General features: G+C 36.6%; 4 protein-coding genes and 1 non-coding gene across 7 annotated transcripts; all 5 read left to right on the plus strand.

Annotated features, from left to right (window-relative positions):
• Positions 1-222: 222 nt before the first annotated feature.
• LOC113709299 (UDP-galactose/UDP-glucose transporter 5B-like) lies at positions 223-7,971 on the plus strand. Of its 2 annotated transcripts, XM_027232033.2 has the most exons (12): positions 223-609; positions 705-847; positions 1,572-1,685; positions 1,994-2,086; positions 2,259-2,324; positions 2,995-3,093; positions 3,928-4,007; positions 5,090-5,202; positions 6,169-6,257; positions 6,926-7,012; positions 7,164-7,232; positions 7,318-7,971. In XM_027232033.2, the coding sequence occupies exons 2-12, from the start codon at positions 731-733 to the stop codon at positions 7,429-7,431; spliced, it is 1,041 nt and encodes a 346-aa protein (XP_027087834.1). In that variant the 5' UTR covers positions 223-609; positions 705-730; the 3' UTR covers positions 7,432-7,971. The 2 variants fall into 2 exon arrangements, with proteins under 2 accessions (XP_027087834.1, XP_071916091.1); XM_072059990.1 differs by lacking the exons at positions 1,994-2,086; positions 2,259-2,324.
• Positions 7,972-8,883: 912 nt separating this feature from the next.
• Positions 8,884-8,955, plus strand: TRNAH-GUG (transfer RNA histidin (anticodon GUG)). The gene has a single exon. It is a non-coding gene; the product is annotated as a tRNA-His (tRNA).
• Positions 8,956-11,633: 2,678 nt separating this feature from the next.
• Positions 11,634-13,585, plus strand: LOC113709302 (glutelin type-D 1-like). The gene is made up of 3 exons (XM_027232046.2): positions 11,634-12,020; positions 12,415-13,135; positions 13,246-13,585. Exons 1-3 carry the CDS (start codon positions 11,825-11,827, stop codon positions 13,394-13,396), a joined length of 1,068 nt encoding a protein of 355 aa, XP_027087847.1. The 5' UTR covers positions 11,634-11,824; the 3' UTR covers positions 13,397-13,585.
• A 637-nt stretch (positions 13,586-14,222) lies between these two features.
• Positions 14,223-19,354, plus strand: LOC113709311 (DNA repair protein RAD51 homolog 4-like). Of its 2 annotated transcripts, none has more exons than XM_027232066.2 (11): positions 14,223-14,364; positions 14,918-14,997; positions 15,094-15,209; positions 15,289-15,370; positions 15,507-15,641; positions 16,252-16,362; positions 16,493-16,574; positions 17,141-17,211; positions 18,195-18,344; positions 18,636-18,713; positions 18,819-19,354. In XM_027232066.2, the coding sequence occupies exons 1-10, from the start codon at positions 14,277-14,279 to the stop codon at positions 18,669-18,671; spliced, it is 951 nt and encodes a 316-aa protein (XP_027087867.1). In that variant the 5' UTR covers positions 14,223-14,276; the 3' UTR covers positions 18,672-18,713; positions 18,819-19,354. The 2 variants fall into 2 exon arrangements, with proteins under 2 accessions (XP_027087867.1, XP_027087858.1); XM_027232057.2 differs by having other exon boundaries at positions 18,823-19,354.
• A 2,392-nt stretch (positions 19,355-21,746) lies between these two features.
• LOC113689700 (cytochrome P450 93B2-like) lies at positions 21,747-24,774 on the plus strand. Its single transcript, XM_027207441.2, has 2 exons — positions 21,747-22,819; positions 23,920-24,774. The coding sequence occupies exons 1-2, from the start codon at positions 21,899-21,901 to the stop codon at positions 24,610-24,612; spliced, it is 1,614 nt and encodes a 537-aa protein (XP_027063242.1). The 5' UTR covers positions 21,747-21,898; the 3' UTR covers positions 24,613-24,774.
• Positions 24,775-25,175: the final 401 nt, after the last annotated feature.

Consider the following 25,175-nt stretch of genomic DNA (forward strand, 5'->3'; position numbering starts at 1 on the left):
TTAATTTCCTAAGCATGTCACAACAAAATTATATGTGGCCCGGCCCGTATTAGTGCTACTAGTGTAGTGATAAACCGCAAATTCCATACTCCAATAAAAGATGGTTGACTTTTTGTCGCTGAATCCAACGGCCGGGGATGGTTCCTGTTAAATCACGCAACCGTCAAGAATAAAAATAGTATGTTTTTATAATCTCACCTGAACCCATAATCCGAAGTAGAACTATTTTATCCGGAAAAAATAAAGCAGCCTCGTTACCCATTTCTTCCACTTTTTGTGAGGTCTGGATCGGACCAGCGGGCTCCATTACCCATTTCTATGCTGACGTGGCAAGGCTTCCTGGCTTCCAACTAAGTAAGAATTTCAAAAGGACGGGAACAGGAACGGAAGAAAAGAAAATCGAGCAAGTGAGAGGAGGCGAGAGCCAGCTCAAACTCACCGACGGATCGGAAGCAACATCGAAGACCAAAACGTAACCGTAACGGGGTGTTATCTCTCATTTAATCATCTCCGATTCTTGCTCGGCACGATTTTCGAATTCTGAGCTCAGGGACAAGTAACAGCCCCACGCTTTCTACGTTTGTGCTTCCGCTTATTAATTAGCCTCCGGTGAGCTGCGACGACGTTCTGCACGCTCTCCTATACTCTTGCAGTTTATTGAAATGATAATTTTAATCCTTTTTTATGTGTGATTTGGTGAATAGGAGGTGGAGGAGGGAGTGGATGGGATATGGCGGAGCCGCCGTCACTTTCGTCACCGCTACCGGCGAAAGATAACAAGCTGTTGAAAGGAATATTCGCCGTAACTGGAATCATTTCGACGCTCGTTATTTATGGTGTTTTACAGGTATCGGCTTTTTAGTGATTAGTTTATCTTCCCAGCTTTCGTATTCGATTCAAATGTTTTTTTAAATTTGATTTTGTTCAAATGTTCTTGGATTTAATTCTGTGTGTGTGCATATGTGCGTCTTTGAGGTGGAAATGAGAAGGCGAAGTTGGTTAGAATTAGTTACATGGTATTCTTATGGGAAAAATAGGTGCTTTTGAGCTGTTTTTCCTGATTGGATAGAATTAGACATGAGTTGTTGGTAGGCAACACATGGAGCACTCGTAGACTGTGTTGTTTTGCTTTGTCAAGGTTGGCCGAAAGCTCAAAAAATTTTACAGTCACCGTGTTTTATTTTGTGAAATGGGAGTGTGAAGCACTTTACAGTCTTTTGATCACCTTGCTTTAGAAAGATGCAGATTTGGAATCAAATCCTTTCCATGACAGGTCGTTGCTTTGTCAATTTATTGATGTCTTTACCTACTTTAATATATTTCATTGGAAATTAGAGAAATGTAATCAAGACATGTGGCAATGAGAGCTATTGGGGATAGTAATCCTCTGTGGCTAGGAACATTTCTGAATAAAGTGTCACCTTGCAGAATGTTATTTGGTCATGTTTTGCTGACGATGATTGCAAATATGGTTTGCCTTCTTTATTTGAGATTTGTTTGAAATGTAACTGTTATGCGTTCATTGTTTCATTGTGTTTCAATAATGTTATTCTGGTTTTTTGTGCATGCAGGAAAAGATCATGAGAGTTCCTTATGGGCCTCACAAAGAATATTTCAGATATTCCTTGTTTCTTGTCTTCTGCAATCGAATTTCAACTTCTGCCGTTTCAGCTGGAGTTTTATTAGTAAGAGCCCATCTAGTGCTCAAGTGATTTGTTTGCTTAATGCCTGACTGGAAAATAGGAGTGTTCAAATTGAACCCTGCAGTTGCAACATTGTTCCATCATTTTCTGTTACCTTATTTGCCTGCTGTGAGGAAAAGTATGCAGTGCAAGTTTCCGAAGCTTAAGATACATGTTATTTACCAAGTTATGCAAGAATTTCTGACACGTGTTGTCTGAGAAGTGATGCACATCCTTGAGACCTCCTTTTTGTGGTGTTGTTTTTGTTTTTTCTTTGCTGAAAAATCACTCTGTATTTTATCTCCTCTCAGGTAAGTAAAAAGTTTTTGGACCCCGTGGCTCCGTTATACAAGTATTGTGTTGTTTCTGTGTCTAACATACTTACAACAACATGTCAGTATGAGGTAAGTCATTTCATTCTTGCCACAAGTATCCTCGCATACTGAATTTTTTATTCTGAAGAGAAAAAGTAAAGAATGCATTCTTCTACCTATAGATTTAAATTAAATTAATACAGTCTAAATACGTCAGAGGTATCTAATGCTTGTAAGTGTTTCTGATATATGCTCACTCCAGGCCCTTAAATACGTCAGTTTTCCTGTTCAGACACTGGCTAAATGTGCTAAAATGATACCTGTCATGGTAAGTTAATCCTACGTGTTGTATCAGTTTGGCATCTTTATCATATTTTCTAGAATTTAAAACTTCTCTGTGGTACTATATTCTTTGGCTTTGTTGATCCTTTGTCATTTCTTCTTGGTTTTCTTGGTGGTGGTGAAATTGAGCTGGCACCTTATCTCTGCTAGTGGCAAATATTTTCTTCTTCCACGTTGGCAGAATTTAAGTTATAGTTTGATTCTTGTCTAGTCAATCTCGACCACATGAATCCTGTGGTTTAGTTTCATTTTCTTCACAAGCAAATACACTTCAAAAGTTGTCATCAACCATTTTTCCAGCTTAATGTCCATCATAGAGCTTTGGTTTTCTGCTTTAGCCTGGCAGCTGATTTTGTATTCTTTTTGTACCTGCTGATTTTGATAGATTGTTATGACGTCTTGTATATCGATATTTCTTTGGCTTCTAATGTAAGACTCTTATATGGATGGTTCAATCAAGGCAAAATGTGTTTCCTTGGTAATATTAAGTTGCTGGTTTGGGCTAACTTCATAATATCCTTGCATGTAAATTCATTATTTCTCTGCTTCTTTGTATTGCAGTTCTTGTAGTAATATTTGGCTTTTGACATTATCTGTTCTAATATTTTGCTTAACGTTTTCCCTTTCTCCTTGCATTTCCTCGTGTTACTGTGCAGCTTTGGGGCTCTATCATAATGCAAAAGAAGTACTATATCAAAGATTATGCATTGGCATTCCTGGTGACAGTTGGGTGTTCAATATTTATTCTGTTTCCGGTAACAACTATTGCCAAATCCCTAATCATCTTTTGGTGTATTATTTTATCCTTGCATATGCAGGATAAATGCAATATGAGCTCAACATCATAAACCACCCTACTAGAGAAGCTAATGAATGTTAACACTTCAGCTCTCCTTTATGCTGCCAATTTAAATGAAGTAGCATTAACGATACCCGAATGTTCAGTTAAAGATCCTTGGATTTTATTTCTACTTGACTGAAAGCAGTTGCTATTACATCATTGAATCTGTGTTAGGAACCTGTCAAGTACCGGGCTGTCCAATCAGGTCTTAAATTTACCTGAAGGATTTTAGCTTTTGAATCTTTACTTAAAGTTATATTTTGTACACAATTTAAACATTTCTGTTCTCATGGCTTCAAGGAAAGTGTCGCAAGGAAACAATTGCATTAGGGAGAAAATCAACTTAAACTTACTGAAAACTTGTTCATGCATAGGCAAAACAGTCTTATATGTTGCCAGCACTCCATCACATTATGTTAGCTATAAAATTACTCATTACTAATAGTAATGTGAGATTCATGTGGAAGCCTACAGGATATTTGGCTGTAATAGGTGGTTCTTAATATATTGCTGTTTGTCATGCTTGAAGCATCTAAGTTTCTTGCAGATTCTTTCTCTTGGGCTTTAAGTTCTATTCATAACTAACTTGTGAAGGCTAAGTATTGGCTGTAGAAAAACCACGATACCTTCATTTGATGAATAATATACCAGGTTTTTAGTATCATATATTATCCAGAGGATCCTAGGTGCTAATGTTGTATTGATTGTGTGATGCAGCTATTTAAAAATGTTGTTCTTTTTGTTGTAGGCAGCAGGCGATATTAGTCCTTACAGTAGAGGAAGGGAAAGCACAGTTTGGGGTGTCTCCCTGATGATTGGTTATTTGGGGTATGTAATTCTAAACTTACATTATCCATTCCAAAAAGGGGCCTTAGGCTTTTTCATAAGCATAAGTTTTTAATTGAAATAAAGTTGTCAAGTGGCCTCTGGAGATTGATTTTTATTTTTGAATTTATGCTGGATGCCATGTGCGTGAGCATGTGAGGAGTGGGTCTGTCAGTGATCTACTTCAGCTTAATAGGCAGGTTAATGGCTTTTTTTGTATGTCAATGATCATGTATTACTTTCCTTTTTCCTATAGTTCTCCTTTGTAGTGGAGCTTAGAATGCAGCAAGTGTCATTCAACATGTTCAAAAGAAGAATTTTTAAAACACTTGGACTGAGATTAATCTAGTGCACTGTTTTGTTCAAATTTGGTTTTAGTGGGAGAGAGGCATAGTTAACTCAGAGAAGAAAGTCTGTTTGCTTTTTAAGAAGTTTTTTGATAGCAATGGATTGACCATTTGCTGATATGCCCAAGAAAATAAGATGAAATGTGGCACGCTAGAAGTGGGTTGCTCTCTCTCTCTCTCTCTCTCATGAAAATCAGAGCTCAGTCCATTGCTACCAATTTCACCCTCCATCTGCCTCTTCGCTTCCTTTTTTCCCTCCTTTCTGAAAGATGGGCATTGGCTGCAACTCAATTTGTCTGCTGAGCTCAAAGTTCTGATCACTTTTCTCATGACAAGTAATAGTCCTGGCTATCCCAGTTTCTTCTATACTGTTTGGGTATTTAGTAGGAGCAATTCTAGTACAATCGCCAAAGACTGGATGTTGTTTGTGTGCATATGCTCCGTTTCTGTTGAAACTAGTTGTCCCAAGCAGTCATGTTGAACACATGCAACTGCAGACTGCCATTGCATACTACATGTCCCATCAGATGATATTATTGATAATGGTGTATAGAAAATTATAGCACACCAATCTTTTGCTTCTGTATTGTTTTAATTTACTGATTTGCTGTTTTTGAGTTATATTATTCAACCTGTTGAATGTCTGATGCGGTTTTACATCCTAAATAATTCATTTAAGAAGTTAGCAATTGCAATTTTATTTTCCACCAGCGTGTAACTTATCACTTGTAATTCCAGGTTTGATGGGTTTACAAGCACGTTCCAGGATAAACTTTTTAAAGGATATGATATGGACATACACAATCAGATCTTCTACACAACCCTTTGCTCTTGTATGCTGAGTTTTACTGGTATGGCTTATATTATCCAAATCCCCTAAATCATTGGCATCTAATCTCACTTCTTAAGGGAATCTTGAGTCATTTGATTCCCAGAATTCTGTTTTTAGGTTACAAGACATAAATGGCTTATAATAGTTCAAGTTATTTTCCATGGCTGGAGAAAGTTGATCCTGCTTTGTGATATGTCAGTATGTAGAGTTATCCAGGCATGTTTTTACCTGTAAATATGCTACCTAAATTTCTTCACGTTTAGACCAAATCTGCTTCCAACAGTTCTGTTAATTGCTTACAAGTTTCAAAACTTGGAAGTTGAACCAAATTCGTCCAATTTTATGGAAAATTCTTGTTATTAAATTCATGTTTGCTCTACATCTCTTAGGCTCTATCTTTAACTTGATGAAAGGGACAAATAATTCCTAAAGGCTTTTTGACAAACATCGGCAGCATCTCCCACTGCGCCAGCATTTTCTTTCTTTGTTGTCAGTGTTTGGAATCGTGTGAAAAGTGTTCTTAGTTTCTTCCAATAATTTGGCAATCAATCTTTTTCTAAAGTTTGGGAGGATCTTTATAACTTAAAGTTTCTGAGGAAATAAACAATGATAAGATAAAGCAAAGGAGGTTAAGCTGAAAAAATTATCCCTTTTTTGTTGGTTTTCTTTTTTGAACGTTCGGTTAGTTGCACACAATGCTTGCAATTGGACGAAGTTTTGCCCCAAAATTTTGGGTGTATTCTATGTGACAGTTCTGAGTTAGTTTCTCGGAAAATAAGAAGCTCAATAGAATTTACATGTTGGATTTCCTTTTTGTTTCTATTTACATATACATACATATATTACTACTAAAACAATTAATGCAAGCAAAAGGCACTATTATTGAAACTCTGTTTATGTTGCACTTCTTTTTGTATTTCCTTGAAACTCTTTTTCTCAGTTGAATGCCCAATCATTGATATTTATTTTAACATTTTCCTTGTAGGTCTAATCTTACAGGGCAATCTGCTGATGGCAATAGATTTTGTATCTCGGCACCATGATTGCTTTTTTGATATTATATTGCTATCAACTGTAAGTAAACGCGTACTCTGAAATAATATTCATGTCCATTGCTACATGGGCTAGAACACAAACTCCTCTCTCAAACTAGCACAATCATTCCCCTTCATGCTTCTGATTGCACCAGTTGCCTCTGCAACTTCTAAATTTGCTTTCATTGAATGGTACTTCACAGAAAATTGACCATTTATACATGACAAGATGACGTCACTTGAAGAAGACTGTGTGATCTCTCTCACAGTCAGAATATGTGTATAAAGGCATAAACTTGTACATACCCTGAATATCTTACAATAGATTGTTGAAAAATGATGTACATGAAGTAATGCATGTACAATTTGATCATGTTATGTTGAAAAGTATTTGTGAGGAGTTGTGATTAAAACGCGTTCAAAAGTTATGAGGACATTTCTTTTGTGGTCACCTTTTTTTTTTTTTTTTTTTTTTTTTAACGTGCACAAGGAGTCTGAGTTTTGATCAAGTTCTATTTGCTATAAACAAAAGTGCACAAGTTGAGGGGGTCAGTTGTGAAATTAGAATTTTAAGTCCAAGTGAAAGATTGAAGGACTTGGTGGTGTGGCGACTTGTATTGTGCCTAGAAATACTTTTCTTAATTGCAAGCACATTAGATACTCTTTTTTCACAAACACATATAAAATGCTACATTCATTTGCATGCAGGTAGCAACAGTTAGCCAATTCTTTATTTCTTATACAATCCGCACGTTTGGTGCTCTGACGTTTGCGACCATAATGACCACAAGACAGGTATGTTAATAGTTTCTTTAAATTCTAGCAGCTGTCATAAACTGCCCAGTGAAACAAAATCATTTGAATAGAAAGAAATTTTAGTGATTCTGTTATTTTGGCGGCACCTATAAAGAAATACTAATGATTCCCTATCCATCTGTTGTTGTAGTTGGTGAGCATTCTGTTGTCCTGTGTATGGTTTGCCCACCCACTCAGCTGGGAACAGTGTATTGGAGCTGTAAGCATCATGAATCGCAATTTTTGCTCTATGTCTACATGTTTTGTGGAATGCTAAATGATTGGCTGTTCAAATTCAATGTCAGGTTATTGTCTTTGGGTCCCTGTATGGAAAAAGCTTTCTAAGAGAGAGACCAAGAACTTCACCGTCTAATCCTCAAGAAAATGGAGCTTCCTCTCCATTGAAAGCTAATCCATAACTGGAACAAATTATTTTGCGACTTTGTTTATAGATCCCCTCTGAAACATGCATCTATTTTCAATTGTGAAGCTTCAATCAGAAACATTGACTGCCAAGGGCTTGGATTGGAGACTTGCTCTCGAGATGGCACAACTTGCTGTTCAGTTGCGTTAGATGTTAGATTCTAACAGCCGTTCAGATTTTGACACCCCTATGCCCGATTTTTCACTGGGTTAGGTTACAGCTAGTAAAGAAATGAGAATGCAGTCTTGTAGTTTAAGTTTGTATTTTCTGTCTTTTCTACGGCCGCTTATTTATATATATATATATATATATATATATATATATATATATATATATATATATATATATATATAATTTTTTCGGTTTTGAAGCCTGCAGAAAGTGGGCAATGCGAAGTTCAGGTAACTTGGTCTGTAGTTTTAGCTGCACCTAGAGCTAACCTCCTGAAGAAGGGGGGAAAATGTATGTTGTTTTTCTGAAACACAAGCTTTTGTTTTATAATGCACTAGTTGATTATTCGAGTTGCTACCTTGAATGACCTGTATATTCTTCCTGTCAATAGTCCTATTTTCAATTCTTAAACTTTACAAATTAGAAATATAAACCTGCTAAATTGAGCGACATCATCTTCTCACCCTCCTTGTTCATTTTCGTTTTTCCTTTCCAACAATGAAACACGTAGGAATTGGTAGTAGTTAACATGGTGGAAATGGCCCGAAGGTATAGTGCAATCATCTTCTGAAAAGCCAGTGGTATGTATTTCACGATTGCGAAGTCAACGACTTGCTGGGCAACGGTTTGGTGACAAGGAACAGCTCAAGCCTAATTTAGAGGATTTAAAACTTGCAAATTCCAAAATAATTATTTTCTCTTTGAGGAAATAGTTTTTAATGTTATTATTTATCAGGTTCGAACGAATTCATTTAATCAATTAAAGGAACAAATAACCTCAAGGAATGACATATATCTGAATGGAAATTGGAGGCAAAGCAAAGGCATTTTCCTTGTATTAACATTATGGGGTGCTAAGTACATTCACCAACTTTAAGGAGATCGTGCTAATGTGACCGAGCAAAACACACAACAGATAATAGTCCCAGGAAAAAGAAGAAGATTAGCGTGCCTCATTGTCTCTATCCTTCTCCTTCTTCATACGGGCTTTGTTTTAAATTGATTTTAAAAATCTGATTTTAGCTTCAGATTTCCAAAAACTGCTTTCTAGTGTTCTCAAGTATTTTTTGTATTCGAATTTTCGATTGTGATTCTATTGGGAGAAAAGAAAACGAGCAAATTATTCAAGTAGCTGCTAAACTTTTCAAATACTAAAATTTTAACCACTCAACTTTTAATAGTAAGTTGTTTATCCACTAAACTACCAAGTGTAAATTTTGATTCATTCCATCTATTCTACCATTAAACCCGTCTACTTGGCTTTTTCCAATAACTTGTGGCTGTAGTTTAGTGGTTAGAATTCTACGTTGTGGCCGTAGAGACCTGGGCTCGAATCCCAGCAGCCACAGAATTCCATTTTTGGCAGCAAAAGTAAGCTGTCACTGAGAACCAATGAGGTTGTGTTCCCCAACTCCCGAAAAACCACCCGAAAAATACTGCGCCTTAAACTATTTAAGGATGTTCCCAAACAATTTGATCAAATCATATAATTCAATCAAACTGTACAAGGTTCTGGATCTTTTGATTAAGCTAGGCACAATTTGAATTTGAATTTTATTTTTTTCTTGGTTTTGTTTTATCTATAGTTACTACAATGGTGTGATAATTAATAAGTCGTCTTCGGACCATGACTCATTATTTTACCATTTACAACCACCTCATAAATAGTAAAAGAACTAGTTTGAATACCCGTGCTATGCACGGTACTGATATTATTGAAAAAAATTAAAAGAGGGGGTGAATCAAAAAATAATAATTAAAAAATCGTACCAAGATAATTAAAATATAAGATTTGTCTAACAATAATTTGAAGTATAATAAAATGTGCGTATCATTCAAAAACTGTCTACCTCCATTTTCTCCAGAATTAAGAGCATGCGAAATTCAAAATTAATGTATTTTTTTTACACAGTTTATAAATAGTATTATAAAAAAATAAATATGTATCACGAAATTCTATCTTCCTTTGTAATTCTCTAAGATAAGAAGCATCACAATGAAATACGAATAGTGCATGTTTGTCTTGTAGATTAAGATGCAGGTTACCATTGAAAATCTCTAATTTGTATATTAACATTGCACCTATTTGAGAAGAAAATGTTATATACAATATAGAAAAATATGTTGAAGTTAAAGGTAAATGAAATTAATTATCTAATAATAGTGTCGACCATATCATTACAATGCCTACACGCTATTTTTGCAAACTGACCTTCACATAGTTGTTAATAATTTTTGCATAGCTCATAGAACATGTTTTCCGTGTTAATACTTTGAATACGAGCAAGTATTTGAAAATATTTAACCTAGCAAGAATGAAAAAAATATAGGTTACGATTATGAATTGAAAAATTTGTTCAGTAATTAATTAAAGTGGAGTAATTTTACCATAGGCATGATTTTGAATTTAGGCATTTTTGAAGTGTTTGTAGATGGGGATTCGTCCGTGGTAAGAATATGATAAGTAGTGTTTCTTTTTTTTAATGTATTTGGTTTGTGTGGATGACAAAAGAGAATAAAATGGGTTAGTAATTGTCAATTTTTGTGAATAATTATGGAGGTAAGATCCGTCATATATGTAGAATTGTGGGAATTATGAAAATTATAATTCAAATAGCCTACTTAATTTTAAATATGTGATTTTCATAGTGATGAGTTCCTTATCAGTTAGTTGTTACTATTAGCTGTGTGATATAGTGTCAAACATGATTTGTAATTTGCAAACGTGATTTGTAGGAGATATGATTTGTAGGGGTGGTTATTATCCGTTAGTTAAGAGATAAACATTATTAAATTAAAAAAATCTAAAATTGTAGTAAAAATAAAGTGTCAATCTGGTTTGTGAGTTATTTACAGGGGTGGTTATTATCCGTTAGTTAAGGGATAAAAATTACTAAATTTAAAAAAAAATCAAAATTGTAGTAAAAAAGGATTTGGATTTAGATATACATATAGATATAGATTACTAAATTAAAAAGCTCCTCATCAAATACCCGCCCCTCTAATACACATAGATATAGATATAGATATAGATTACTGTCATTAGAAATTTGATTTGGATTCAAAATCTTCTACTTTTGAAAATAAAGATGTTTTTAGGAAATTGGACGGAGGTTCAAATCACAATTTTTTTTTGACAAATATTCTTTGGTAAACATAATGGAGGAGTGCTAGTTGCCAAAATTATTGTTGTATCTAGTTATTGTTTCAATTGTATACTTTTAAAATTTAAACTTTATTCAACATTTTTGTCCAAAAAAGAAAAACTTATTTCAACATTTTGTTTCCCTTTTGCCCAGGGAGTGCCCCCGATTTTAAGCCCTAGGACGTTCTTGTGGTGTTACCAATCATTTCAAATAATACAAACAGAGTGTTTTTTCAAATAATAATCCTTTTTGGTCCAGTTTATTTCAGAGACAAAGTTGAAAGCCTACACTAGTTTAAGTTTGCTGCCAGTGGCTTGCTTTTCTTGTTTTATATCTTTCTCACACTTGTTGCAACTTGCATGGAATAACCTTGGATGATTGGGTTGTCATTACATTAGACATTGCTATTGATATGAAGTAGTTAAGGATAAGTAGATGTGTCAAAATGTGTGATTTGAGCGGGTTTGGATGGATCATAATCAGGTAACAGGTATAAATGAGTTTTATTAACGAGAAGTAAGCTCTTCGCATATACATTTTATGAGAGTATAATGGAATTTAGTTTAGTTTTTTTTTTTTTTTGCCTTAAAAGGTCAATCTTGGGTTGTTCCAAAAAAAAAAAAAGAAAAAGAACAAAGAGCAAACAAAAAAAGGGGAAAATAATCAATTAGTAGAGATGAGAACGATCTACTTTCAAAGGATTGGACCGCATGCGCTTGTGAACTGAATCAGTATCCGATGCAACACTGGCTTGTGCTGGGGCCTGGACGCAAGAAAGGTCAATCAACCTTGCAAAAACTTAATTACATTTATTAATATATAAAACAAATTAATTGGATTAGCACAACACTTAAAATTATAGTCTATCATAAATTAATCCACAAAATCCTAACGTGTTACTATCGGTATCTTTTCCGTTACAATCTCAATCCTTATCCTCACCAAACTCCAGTGTTTCCCCTATAAATACCAAGCCTCTCCACTATCCTTTTCGCCAGTTCTCGTTATTTTCAGCTGTTTTCTTCGCCACAAAAGAAAAGTTGTTTGTTTTTGTTGTGGGTTATAAAGGAGATGGAGACTGATCTATCACCAAAGTTGGCGAAGAAGGTTTATGGAGGAGATGGTGGGGCCTACTATGCATGGTGCCCAGAAGAACTCCCCATGCTGCGTCAAGGCAATATTGGTGCAGCCAAGCTTGCTCTCGAGAAGAATGGATTTGCCCTCCCCCGTTACTCTGATTCTGCTAAGGTTGCTTATGTTCTTCAAGGTAACCGCGGTCTTTCCTTTTAATTTGAGTAGAAGTTGAATCTTCTTATGTTCTTTTTTTTGTTTTTCCTTTTATGGGGTGGTATGAGCAGTATAACTCAGTTTTGATTTTTTTTTTTTTTTGGGGGTGGGTTTTATTTATTTATTTATTAAATCAAGTATTTTGCTGGACTTGATGCCCTGCTTTTGATCAACGATCAATTCATGGATTTGTTAATGGGAATGAGGTTCTCGCCCTTTACTCAAAAGGATTCTGATGCAACTTGTCGATTTGTGCCTATGGTTTGAAATGATTGTAATTCATTGATTTTGTTGTTCTAATAGTTTGGGACTTGTTTTTGGGAATTCACTACGTAATTTCAACAGTCTATGGAATTAATGGCTCTTGTACTTAGGTTCTGGAGTAGCTGGAGTTGTCCTGCCTGAGAAAGAAGAAAAGGTTGTTGCAATTAAAAAGGGTGATGCTATTGCGCTTCCGTTTGGTGTCGTTACATGGTGGTACAACAAAGAGGACACAGAGCTTGTCGTCCTCTTTTTAGGCGATACGAAAACAGGTCACAAAGCCGGTTCATTCACCGACTTTTACTTGACGGGCAGCAATGGCATCTTCACCGGGTTCACGACCGAGTTTGCAAGCAGAGCCTGGAACTTAGAAGAAAGTGTTGTGAAAACCCTTGTTGAAAGCCAAACCGCCGAGGGAATAGTCAAGCTCGATGCAGGATTTAAGCTGCCTGAGCCCAGGAGCGAGCATCGAAATGGCCTTGCCCTGAACTGTGAGGAAGCTCCGCTGGATGTTGACATTAAAGATGGTGGAAAGGTTGTGGTTTTGAACACCAAAAACTTGCCCTTGGTTGGTGAGGTTGGTTTCGGCGCAGATCTCGTTAGAATCTATGGCCACTCCATGTGTTCGCCCGGCTTCTCTTGCGATTCAGCTCTGCAGGTTACTTACATTATCAGGGGCAGCGGCCGCGCCCAGATTGTTGGCGTTGATGGCAAGCGCGTCCTAGAAACAACTGTTAAGGCTGGTAATCTGTTCATAGTTCCCAGGTTTTTCGTCGTCTCGAAAATTGCTGATGCTGATGGTCTCGACTGGTTCTCTATCGTCACAACTCCAGAGTTAGTACTCCTCAAATTCAATGCTCTTGTTTGTTTTTTTTTTCTCTATCTTGTAAATTCATTCTGACCGTGTTTTTTTATTTTTTGGGTTTATTGTTGTGGTATGGCAGTCCCATTTTCACTCACATGGCTGGAAGAACATCGGTCTGGAAGGCCTTATCCCCGGAAGTGCTGCAGGCATCTTTCAAGGTGTCCCCAGAAGTGGAGCAACAATTCCGCTCAAAGAGGACTGCAGAAGAAATCTTCTTTCCACCCAATTAAAGCGGGTTTCCCCAGTTCTTCAAATAAGTCTAGTCTCAAGTATAACGAGGTCGGATGTCTCAGTACCGTATTAGGTGGTGGTTTTCCGGTGCTTAACACTGGACACAAAAAGCTTGATATGAATGCCTCCTTTTCTTGTTCTTTTTTCATTTGGATTCTCGTTAATACGAGTAAACATTGGTTTTATCAGGATCCCTCTTGGAAGTGTCTTATACATTTCAACTTTTACTTATGCCGTCATTAATCCTCCATTTCAACTTCTCTGGCTCTGCTATTACATCTCTGGGGTCTGACAAAATGTGTGAAATTGGCAATTCACAAGTCTGAAATAAAAGGAAAAAAGAAAGGAAGAAGAAAATTGAATCTGGCAAATTAGGGGAAAACTGCAAGAAGCTGAGCGAGCTAAACACGCTTTAGACTAAAATCAATCACGCAGTAGTGTTATAGTGTATGATTAACGACTACAGTAATACCCGCCCAGTCCCTTTCCAACTTGCTGAATCAAATCATCCAAAAATTAAGGATTTGCATTAAGAATCCAATTTTAGTACACTGAGCTTATCATTGGCTTTCAAGTTTCAACCCCATATTTGTGGCTGCTTCCAAAAAAAAAAATAATCCCGTATTTAAAGCTTCCAACGACGATTTGGGTTTCAAAGTGGGCAGGATTCTCTTTTTGGAGTGAACACGATCTGAATTTTTTGGTTGCCCCTCGGTACCGGGCCTTTGGGCCCATATGCACTTGGCCCATGGGCTTTCCCTCACCTTCATCAAAGGAGCCGAAGAGGAACCAAAAAGGAGGGAAAAAGCAACAAAAAAAAAGAAAGAAAATCCATTGACATAGTTAAAGAGGGAAAGCGGGAAAGAGAGAGGGGGAGAGATGGCACCACTGAAATCCTTAGAATCGGAGTATCCGATTATTGACTCCGATTTCCGGCAATTCTGTGCCTCCCACGCCATTTTCTCAGGTCCTCTTCTCACTCTTCCCTCATTTTACTTTTCTTCACTCCGATTTATGGTTTATTTTCTTAGTTCGATTATTACTGCCCAAAACAAATAATGATAGTAATAATAATAATCCTCGGATTTCTATTTTTTTTTTTTGTTGATATAGAAACCTTAGAATTGATGATTAAGGATATACTCCTGCATTATATGTACTAAGGGAAACATAATATTGCGAAACCTCACTTGGGCTGGCTTTTTAGCTGAATTAATTGTTCGTTTATCGTATGCACATTTAAAATTTTTTTTTTTTAATCCCCTGCAAATGCTGAATTTAAGATGTAAAGTGGACGTGTAACTATGATAGGGAGTAGAATTTTAGGAAAATCTGCTGCAGCTATGAGCTAAGTTAATTGGCAACACCCTGCCCTTTGCCCTGCTCCATCAATCAACGTGTTTATGCAGCTGTTGATTGAGCTGTGGAGATTGATGGGTTCACTTTAAAAGCAAGGGCAACCCGCATTCGTACAAAATCTGCCTCTGCCTTTCTCATTGTGTTACCCTTTCTTTAAGCAGTGGAAGATTTTCTGGTGCATGATATTTACGTGTTGATGGCTCTGGCAGAGGAACACGACACTTCAGATAGACTGAAGCAGGTCGGCTTTACTTGAACTCTATTACTTTCCCATTTGCAACTTTTGTTATGCTAATGTCTGTATTTCATGCGTGTTCGCTTTTGTTCAACTATATAGGCCATCACGCAGGTTCTTTCCATCATTGATGCTCAGCATCAGCCGTGGCTAGATGGTCTTGAGTTGTTGGGATATTCTCAGAAGAGTAAAAGTATTCTGTCTACTGGATGTGAAAGGTATCCAATGGCTGAGAAACCCATCATTCCTTTGACGTATCTTGGTACCTAGAAATTAAGCTATCAGTTGTTTGATTAGGATTGATGCATTTCTACGTGGTGGATTTCAAGGAGGAGTTCTGACAGAGCTAGTTGGGCCATCATCCTCTGGTAAAACACAAGTATCCACAATCCCATAACCTTTTTTATTTTGTTAGTTTTAGTTTTATATATTTATATATTTCATGAGTGAGCTGCGTAAGCATGATTGGCTTACCGTTTGTTGATATCGTTGAATTTCATTTCATATCTCCTCAGGTTTGCTTACTAGCTGCATCAAATGTAACAAAAAGTGGTTTGGGCAGAGTCCTGTTCTTAGATACGGGCAACTCTTTTTCACCAACACGTGTTGCACAGTTTGTCAGTAGTAGTTCGGAGCTGGCTGACACTGAGGTCAGATATATACTTCATTGGCATCTGGTCTTTGCATTGCCTGTGCATGCTGCATTGTCACAGTTTTAGTGGACCATTGGGTTAGTTTGGTCATTTTTGCAGCTAAGTCCAACTGTTTGCTGGGTAATGTTTATTTGACCATCTGGATGTCTGGATCTATGTAGGCTTTCTGGTGCTTTTAAAAAAAAAATGATACGCTTTCTGGTCTATGAATCAATCTTTGCTTGTTAGGCTACATTTCAGTGTGAGTAGTTATGCTGCTTGCATAGTACTCAACTAGAAAAATCTCTGATTACTTTAAATTGTCCTTTGGATATTTGCGTTCATCTGCCACCACCATTCCTAGTGCCTGTGACTAGTTGGAGGGATCTGGGGAGTGGAGGGATCAGAGGCATGAGAGGAGTGAGGTTCATACACTTGTTGTAAGAGGTAGAGGAGTGATGACTGTGACTAAAGAGGGAATGATGACCATTTTGAAGTTGGGTTTCAGGTGGTTGCATGTTTCAGGAAGTGCCGTAATATTTTGTTCCCATTAAAGATTTTCCAAGGACCTTTCCTGGATGTTTATTGCCATTTTCATCCATTATCAGTGGCTTTCTTAATGTTACAGTCCAGCAAAATTCTCCCTCAAGTTTTGGACAATATAGAATGCCGCTCTGTGTTTGACATCTTTACCCTGTTGGATGTGCTTCATCAGCTATTGCAAAATCTTAGATATCAGGTTGCTAATTTTTGGTTCTTGTATTTTTTTTTTTCATTATTCTCATCTTCATTTTCCTTGTTCTTTGATGTGTTTGCTTCGGGCTGTACTTATTAGTGCTTATATATTCACTTTTAAAAAAAAAATGCAGGTTGGTCAGAACTTAAGGATGCTTATCATTGACTCGGTATCATCTCTTATTACTCCAGTTCTTGGAGGGGCTGGCACACATGGTATGTTTTCTCGAGACAAGTGAGCTTTTCAAATATAATTGTGACTGTTCTTCAAATTTTCTTTGTCAGTATTAGGATTTCTAGTTATCAAGGGAGAATCAAAGTGGCATACGTTTTCTGAGTGTCTAGAATTGTCCCACCTTTTATGACTTGCTCGTTTATTGCTCTCTAACTTTGGTTCATATAGTTTGTAAGGTAAAAGGAAGGAAAAAATCCTTGTCCTCTGTAGTTCCGTGTTAATTTACTGTATGATCAGTATCTGAGCAGCTTGCATGATCTGGACTAGTTTGCAAAAGTAGAAAAGGACACAGTGATACCCCACTCCATATGTTATCAGTGTGTTCCACCAACTGGATGGACTTCTGTTTGAAACAATTGGTATTCCTGTTCTTGTTTTCTTGGAATAATGTAGGAAAAAGAATTGTTAAACCAACAAATGTGAAGTTTAATTACTTGTCATCATTTTGTCAATTCACGAGTTTAAGTCTTTTTACATACTAAACCATAATAATTTGACTTGATGCTGGTGTTGAAACTAAATGGGTCACATCTCGTGGGAAACACAGGCCACGCTTTGATGGCTTCTGCTGGATTTTTGTTGAAGAAGCTAGCATACGAGCATAACTTGTCTGTTCTGGTACGTAGTAAACTTGTTGCTAATGAAACTCTTGTATGAACCTCTCTCTGTGGTTCTCATAATGTATTAGGTTTGTTTCATCTGATGAATTCTTCTGCTAAACAACTTATTTCTTGTGTAATTTGGTGCTTTGTCCAAAAATACAACACCAGTCTGCAAAAAATTAGGTCCTGTATTCTTGTTTTTACAGTTTTTCAGGGATCAAAGCATGATGCTGCTTTGCAATTCCAATCACTTTTTTTTTTTGATAGTGTAAATGGGATGCTCGAAGCTGGGACCTCTCACTTACATTTCCTCCCCCCGAACCACCCAACCCATCCAATCACTTGTCTTTTGCTGAAGTTATCTACGTTGTAGTGTTATGAAAATATGCTTGAACCTGTTCAATCCCAGGCATAGAGATACCCTTAATTACAATATCTTTGTCATCTTCTATGGACATATTACCTATATATATAGGTGGTAAATTGTGACAAAAACCACTATTCCACATGAAATGTCACAGAGTTTTCGTTGAGGTTAAGATCAGTTGGTTGTGTCAGGATTGTGAATAGTATGAAATGCCATGAGTAGTCAACAGGTCAAGTAATTGACCTGTTGGGTGTGATTTGCATTCTTACCAAAATGTGGACTCAAAGACAAGTGCCTACAAGATTGGTTCTATTTTGTTGGTTTAGCAGACTGGTTGAGAGCTCATTACCCGTTGTACTAATTTGTTTATAGAGATTTTTAATTATGCTATCTGCAAATGGTATTATCTTTTTCTCGTTGGCTTACATACAGCAAATGCTACAACGTTTGTCGACCTGGGATATTGTGATATCTCTTTTTGTCCTTAGATCAGTATGTGACAGTATCAAATAGGTCAAACTTATTATATTAGTTATAAATGGATGTTTAATCCAAAACTGGTTTATTAAATATTATCATAGAAATTAACGTATATTTTACTATTCGTGAATGGTTAATTGTTGTTGGTGTAGATGACCAATCACATGGTGGCTGGTGATGGTGGTGTGATTAAGCCAGCGCTGGGTGAGAGTTGGAAGAGCATTCCACACATTAGGCTTCTGCTATCCCGAGACGTCTTAAACAACATCTGTAGCATGTTCATATTAAGACACCCCTCTATGGTTTGCCCCTTCATTTACATCAGTTGTTTAAAAATTATATGTAACACTCATCAACTGATTCTGTTGGTGTCTCAGTATTGCGGTAGTCAATTTCTCATTTGACGTTTATATTTTCTCTATGATATCTATAATGGTCAGACCCCATAGCCGAGTCCAAGTAACATAGTTTGAAGGACTTAGTCTGTTTCTTTGTAACACATATGGGGGGAAAAGAAAAGGAAAAATTAAAATGAAAAAAGATGCATGCCATGCCTTTTGCTTATTATGCACCATTTTTTCTTGACCCTTCAGGCTATAGGAGAGAGAGTGGAATTTGCAATTTTGTGACGGGTGGTACATGCATAGTGCCTGGGGAATTGCACAAGGCAGGTAAGCTTTAGGTCGTTTATATGGAGAAAGCTATTTAATGATGTAACTCAAGAAGAGTTCTAATCCTCAGGGGGCTCCTGCTTTTGTTCTTTTTCATTTGGAAAGACAGGAACTTTTTCAGTGATGATATGGATTCCATACTCTTGCTTTTGTCTACACCTTCAGTGTGAGACATGTAGGTGTATCGGATATGCATATCACTGCGGGGGAGGGCCTCAACCATTGCTTCAACATCAATATTCATCCTGGACTAGATTTTGAACACATCACCTCAGAAGAGTTTTGACTGATTGAGATTGAATAATGCAAATAGAAATCCCCGGAGTGGAGCACTGGCTGATTGGATCTTGATGCTGCGGCTGCTGGCTGGCAGCGCTGTAGAATGGTGCCAAAGCTTTTCTCCTTGCGTGGCGGTGCTGGTTGGTGGTTAATGAATATACACAGCTAAATAAATAATGCATTTCTCAGGTCAATGTTCATGTTGGTCCAATATGTATTAATCCACAGCCCTACCCTAACCCCCGACCTCGCTAACATCCATCGACTCCGACCTAGTCCACGGCAGACTTCCTGAATAGATACCTAAATCACAGTTTATATTTAATGCTGGCATATATTATAGAAGTACTGTTCATATGGCGTAGTCAAAATTCAATGCTCTACCAGAAGTGAATTAAATAAGGTTGGTTTAGACTTGATCATCAAGTTCCAAAAGACTTGATCAAAAGTTTAGAATTCTATTAAAATTGTCTTGAAATTTTGCTTGTACTTCGATTCAGTTTGTACATCTTCAACCTTTGTACTTTTCCAACCTAAGTATTCTATTAATCAAGGTGAGATATCAGTAAGAGTAGAATAATTCAAAAAAAAAAAAAGAAGTAAAAAATCTTTCATGATGAATCCTTTTGGTATTGAACTCCTTTTTGTGGCTTAGATATAAAATAACATCCGTACTCAAACTGAGAAAAAAATAACGTGGTTGCTTTGCAATTTCTTCTTGCATGGACGGGTCTTTGTAAATTTTAGCAACCAATTGTATTTGTATGTGTGGCCCGACTTGAGCCCATTATCCTCCCACAGATTTATTTCCCATCATTTCACAAATTCAAGCTTTACTAACGATTTATGCAAAAAAAAAAAAGAAAAAAAAGAGATGTTACTGTCGAATGGTACAGATTTTTATTGTTTAACCCCATATTTCAAACATAAAAAACCAACTTTTTCTTTTGGAAAACGAGAAACAATAAAGAAGAGAGAGAGAAGCATCCAAGAGCATGTTAGCAATGGGTTAGGACTTGAGAGTCCTATAAGCAAATAAATATTTGTTGGCCTGACTTAAAACGCTGAAAAGTCATGCTCCATTTGGTGCCGACCTATGGCTACATTTTGATTTCTACCGGATAAAAATGTGCTATTTGGTGCCGACCTATGACTGGTTATTTCTGAGGATTCCCTAAGATAGTAGTGTTTGTTTGCAGGGAAAAATATGAAAAAGTGAAGAAAAGTTAGTTATTTTTTCCTTCATGCGTGTTTGGTTGGTTTGCAGGAATGTTGAAAAATTTTCCTGCATTTTCCCGCACTTTCTTGCATTTTGTGTTTTGTAAATTTGCAGGATTTTGAAGGAAAATAGTTGGTTACTCATAGAAGTTTCAATAACTGATACTAACCGCTATTAACTTCCTATTTTCTCTCAATATTTTTGTTGGTACCCAAATGCATATAAAAAGCTCATTTTCATTTTCCTTTACCTCGTTTTCCTTCACTTCACTTCACTTTCCCATGCAACTTTCCTCCTGTTCAAATGGAGCCTAAGTTTTTAGATTGAGAAAAGAAAAAAGCCTTCCTCTCTGTGTTAAAATATGATTATTAGCTAAAAGATAAACGACTTCCCATATGGTAACTGTGATATTTAAAGTAATCAACGATTCCAGTGACGGAGTACTTGAGACCTTTGTTCAGGGAGTGCAACAGCTTTAAATTAAACTTAAACATGTGGTTTATGAGCTTTTGATGCAATTCAGTGTTTATTATAAGCTTAATCGGCATGAAAAGATTTATTCAATGTTACAAAAATAGAATTAGAAAATTGCCTAAAGTTTGTTATTTATGACATGCAATAGTTATCATATCATCTAATAGTATAAAACTGTAGAATTGCTAAAATTACATATATATGCAAATAATATGTATTGATACCAAAAAAATAGGTGCCAAAATGTTTCCATTTAGAAGAGAATTTTTTCAAACATCTTACAAGTGCTTAAGAATATTAATTTTTAATTTAAAATTTAATTTAGCAATCAAGGTTTGTCAATTACAAATAAGCATCTACATTGCAATATCTACGCGTTTCAAGTCTCTAAACTTAAAATCTCAGTCGCTTTCAAGATGGAACATGAAATCATAATAACTTTTCATACTAATATTTATCCTTTGATTATGTGTAAATTTGTATTAAAAACAGTTCTATAAAATAAAGGTAGTAGGGTAGTGGGTTCATAAAAGAAAAGGAGAAAAAATTATTTTAAAGCAACTTCAAAGAAACATAATATTGGAATGATATAAAGAAAAAAGAAATTTCTCTGTAGAACTAACATAAAGATTAGGGTATATAATTTTTTTCTCTTCAGAAAAGATATATTATTGTTCTTGTTTTTATTATGTAGAAAGATAATTCAAATGCTACAAAAAGTTAAAAAAAATGCTACAAAAGGTTGTGATTTAACGTATAAAACTAAGGGCATTAGCATCTAATAAATATATAGGGTGTGAATTGAGTAGGGAGGGCGTGAATTTAACTCCTCCCTCGAGATTTTTTGAAGGGTTGCAATTGACTCTTACCTCCGCCCGTGGATCCAAGTGCCTACGAAACTCCTTTTAATATTTTTTGTCTTTTTGTTTTTGGAAGTTGCTGTTGCAGGCGAGGCTATTGGCCTGTTGCCCCTCGATTTCCACTGTCCGCCCTGGCTAATATAACATTGATTAAAATTTCAAGCTCGTATGCTATTTATAAAAGCTTCTCCGAAGCGTATATTGACCGGGGGGAGATGTGCGTCTTCTTATTCAGATCAAAATATGAAGCTCGAGTAAGCTGTGAAGAATTTAGGCCTTTCTTGATCACCACTTCACAAACTCACCATCCTAGCTCGTTCTTGTAAAACTTTTCTGGCTTTTCTAAGACAATAATGGAGTTTATGCTGGTTGTAGTTCTATTATGGACGACCATCTTCGTCTTTCTCTCAACCCTTGTGTATCGATGGATATTTTCCTCCAAAGACCAGCAGGTGCCACGGGGCCCTTCGGCCTTACCCATCATCGGCCATCTTCATCTCCTTGGCCCCAATCTTCACCGCTCTTTTCACCAACTTTCACTCCACTATGGTCCTTTACTTCATCTCCGCCTTGGTTCTGTCCCTTGTGTGGTAGCATCCACTCCCGAGCTAGCTAGAGAGTTTCTCAAAACTAATGAACTTTCGTTTTCGTCCCGCAAGCTTACCCCTGCAATTAAACTAGTTACATATGATGCTTCCTTCGCTTTTGCACCCTACGGTCCGTTCTGGAAATTCATCAAGAAATTGGCCACTCAGGAGCTACTGGGCTCGACGAACCTACGTAATTTTGAAAAAATAAGGAAAATGGAGGTGCATGCATTTCTCTCTGATCTAATGAGAAAAGCAAAAGTCGGCGAGGAAGTCAATGTGACTGAAGAAATAATGAATTTGGCCAACAATATTATCTCCCAAATGATGTTCAGTTTAAGGTGCTCGGATGGAGAAAGTGATCAGGCTCAGCAGGCTAGGACCGTCATTCGCGAGGTGACAGAAATTTTTGGGGAATTTGATGTCTCGGATATCATAGGGTTTGGTGGAAGCCTCGATTTGCAGGGAATAAGGAAGAGAGCCAAGAACATTCACACAAGGTACGATACTTTGCTGGAGAGGATCATCTCAGATAGAGAAATACTAAGGAGTGCTAAAAGACTGCAAAACAAAGAAGATGGAGGAAGCAATGAGGCAAATGATTTTCTTGACATGTTGCTTGACACGATGGAGAATCAGACTAGCGAAGTGAAAGTGACAAGAAATAATATCAAGGCCGTAATCTTGGTAAGCGTTTTGAAACTATACCATTAATCACGTTCTTGCAGATTTCTCGTAAATGCAAAACTTGTTAGAAAGTGTGGATAACTAACAAGCAAATATATATACACACACACACACATTGTCTCCCTCACTAGATTTTTCAATGCATCCATATTAGGACTTGTTACTATTTTTGAACTTTGATACAAAATTCACATGGCTTTTGGAATTGGTTACACCACCTCTTCCTCAGAAAGCTCTTGCAACTAACTAACCATATCAGGGATTATAGTTTTAGTGGAAATTTATCCAAAATAGTACTAGTGTTTTTTCTAAGTAAATTTTACACTTTTTTTTCCTTTTGATTTTATTGCTGGTAAACACCAGTTTATAGGCTGTCGAAATTACTGAAACATCATAGGAGTCTTTAAAACTTGCACAAGTTCGAGCATACCCTGGATCTCAAAAATTAACCCATTATCATATTGCCAGACATTTTCACTTTGTCTGATTGGTTCTTGCATACACATAGTTGCATATACACTAGTAATATCTCTACAGATGACATTAACAGCTTGAAAATATTTGAACAAGCAAGGCCATCCACATTGACCAAGTAGCAATATGGTTGCTTGCTTAGCTATTCTTGACTTGCCGCTTAAACTTAAAAAAGCGAACCAAATCCATGCTTTCATCATCTTAATGACTCTCAAAATTTCAGCTGTCACATCAGTTATAAAGGCCATTGTATATATCAATAGGGTTAGCGGGGTAGGTGAAAATTTTTGTAGGCAAAGTAAAGGCTACTGTTAAATTCATGACGAGTAAGTTTTTGTTAAGTTTGTCCGTTACGAATTTTTTAATAATTTTAATTACAGTAATTTCAAAATATTTCTTAAAATTTTTAAACTATACACTTCAAAATATCAAAAAATTTACACATTTAAAAAATTTTTTTCTACAACTTCTACAGTAAATTATAATAAAGTTTTAGATAAACATCTAAAAAATCCACTTGTCAAACGGGCCAATATTAGGTGAATTAATTGGTTATTTACTCAAAAAAGTAGTTTATGAGAGACAGTGGTTTGACTAACACACAAAGTTGTACGCAAAACATATAGGACTTTTTCACTGCCGCCACGGATACGACATCCATTGCCATAGAATGGGCGTTAGTTGAACTCATCAACAATCCAAGAGTGCTCGAGAAAGCGCAAGAGGAGATCAATAAAGTAGTGGAAGGAAAACACAGGCTTGCAGAAGAATCAGACACTCCTCATTTGCCCTATATTCAGGCAATTATAAAGGAGACTTTACGACTTCATCCACCAATTCCAATGCTCATAAGAAAATCGGTGAATGAATGCAATGTAGCCGGATCCAAAATCCCAGCTCATGCCTTGCTTTTTGTGAACATTTGGTCCATCGGAAGAAATGAAAAATACTGGGAAAATCCGCTGGAATTCCGGCCTGAGCGATTCCTGGAGCCTAATGGTGATGGCGATCCATCACGCATTAGAGACATCAAGGGGCATCATTTTGAGCTTTTGCCCTTTGGGACTGGAAGAAGAGGCTGTCCTGGGATGTCCTTGGCTATTCTGGAGTTGCCAAACATTCTTGCACTTATTTTACAGTGCTTCGACTTCGAGGTGCCAACTTTGCATGCAGGGAAAACAGAGGGTACCGGTCTTGATATGGCTGAACGACCAGGATTAACAGCTCCAAGGGCAAATGATCTAATTTGCCGCCTTAAATCACGAATTGATCATCCCCTTAATATCCTCTCCAGTCCTCAAAGTCAAGACATGTTCTAATTAAATCTGCGCCAGAGCTTTGGACTCGTCAATCATTTAGCATAGCTTGTTTCTAAGCATTATGAGATTTGTTTGAGAAGAGAGTAAATGTAACGCCAGCATAATTTTCCGAGTTGTCTCCTATTATAATGAATAAGAATGCCGCATTTATTTTCGGTCTAATTTTGATCGTCAAACAGTCGGGTTACAGCCACAGGCAAACGGGGAAAAGAGCTACTTTAGCGTTTGGCTCGAGTTTGTCTGGGTAGATATTACTTGAAAATTAACTTGGCACTAATTTGCTTATGTCTCAATGAAATTAAAGTCACTTTATCTCATTTCGAACAAGAATCAATGAGTATAAAAGCCGAAATTTATACGAAAAGTCCAGTACAAACACAAGGTATTGAGCTTGTAAGAATTTAAACAGAGCTTGAACATGATAACCTTCACTAGTTTAATCAATTGATACATTCTTGGCTATAAACACAGTAAAGGCTTATAATATTCAATATATTTTGCTCATAAGCGAATCCAACATCGGTGAATATTCTTTATTCATATCAAGAACTATATGTCTTAAA

Source organism: Coffea arabica, chromosome 1e, assembly GCF_036785885.1.
Source record: "Coffea arabica cultivar ET-39 chromosome 1e, Coffea Arabica ET-39 HiFi, whole genome shotgun sequence".
Taxonomy (NCBI): Eukaryota; Viridiplantae; Streptophyta; class Magnoliopsida; order Gentianales; family Rubiaceae; genus Coffea; species Coffea arabica.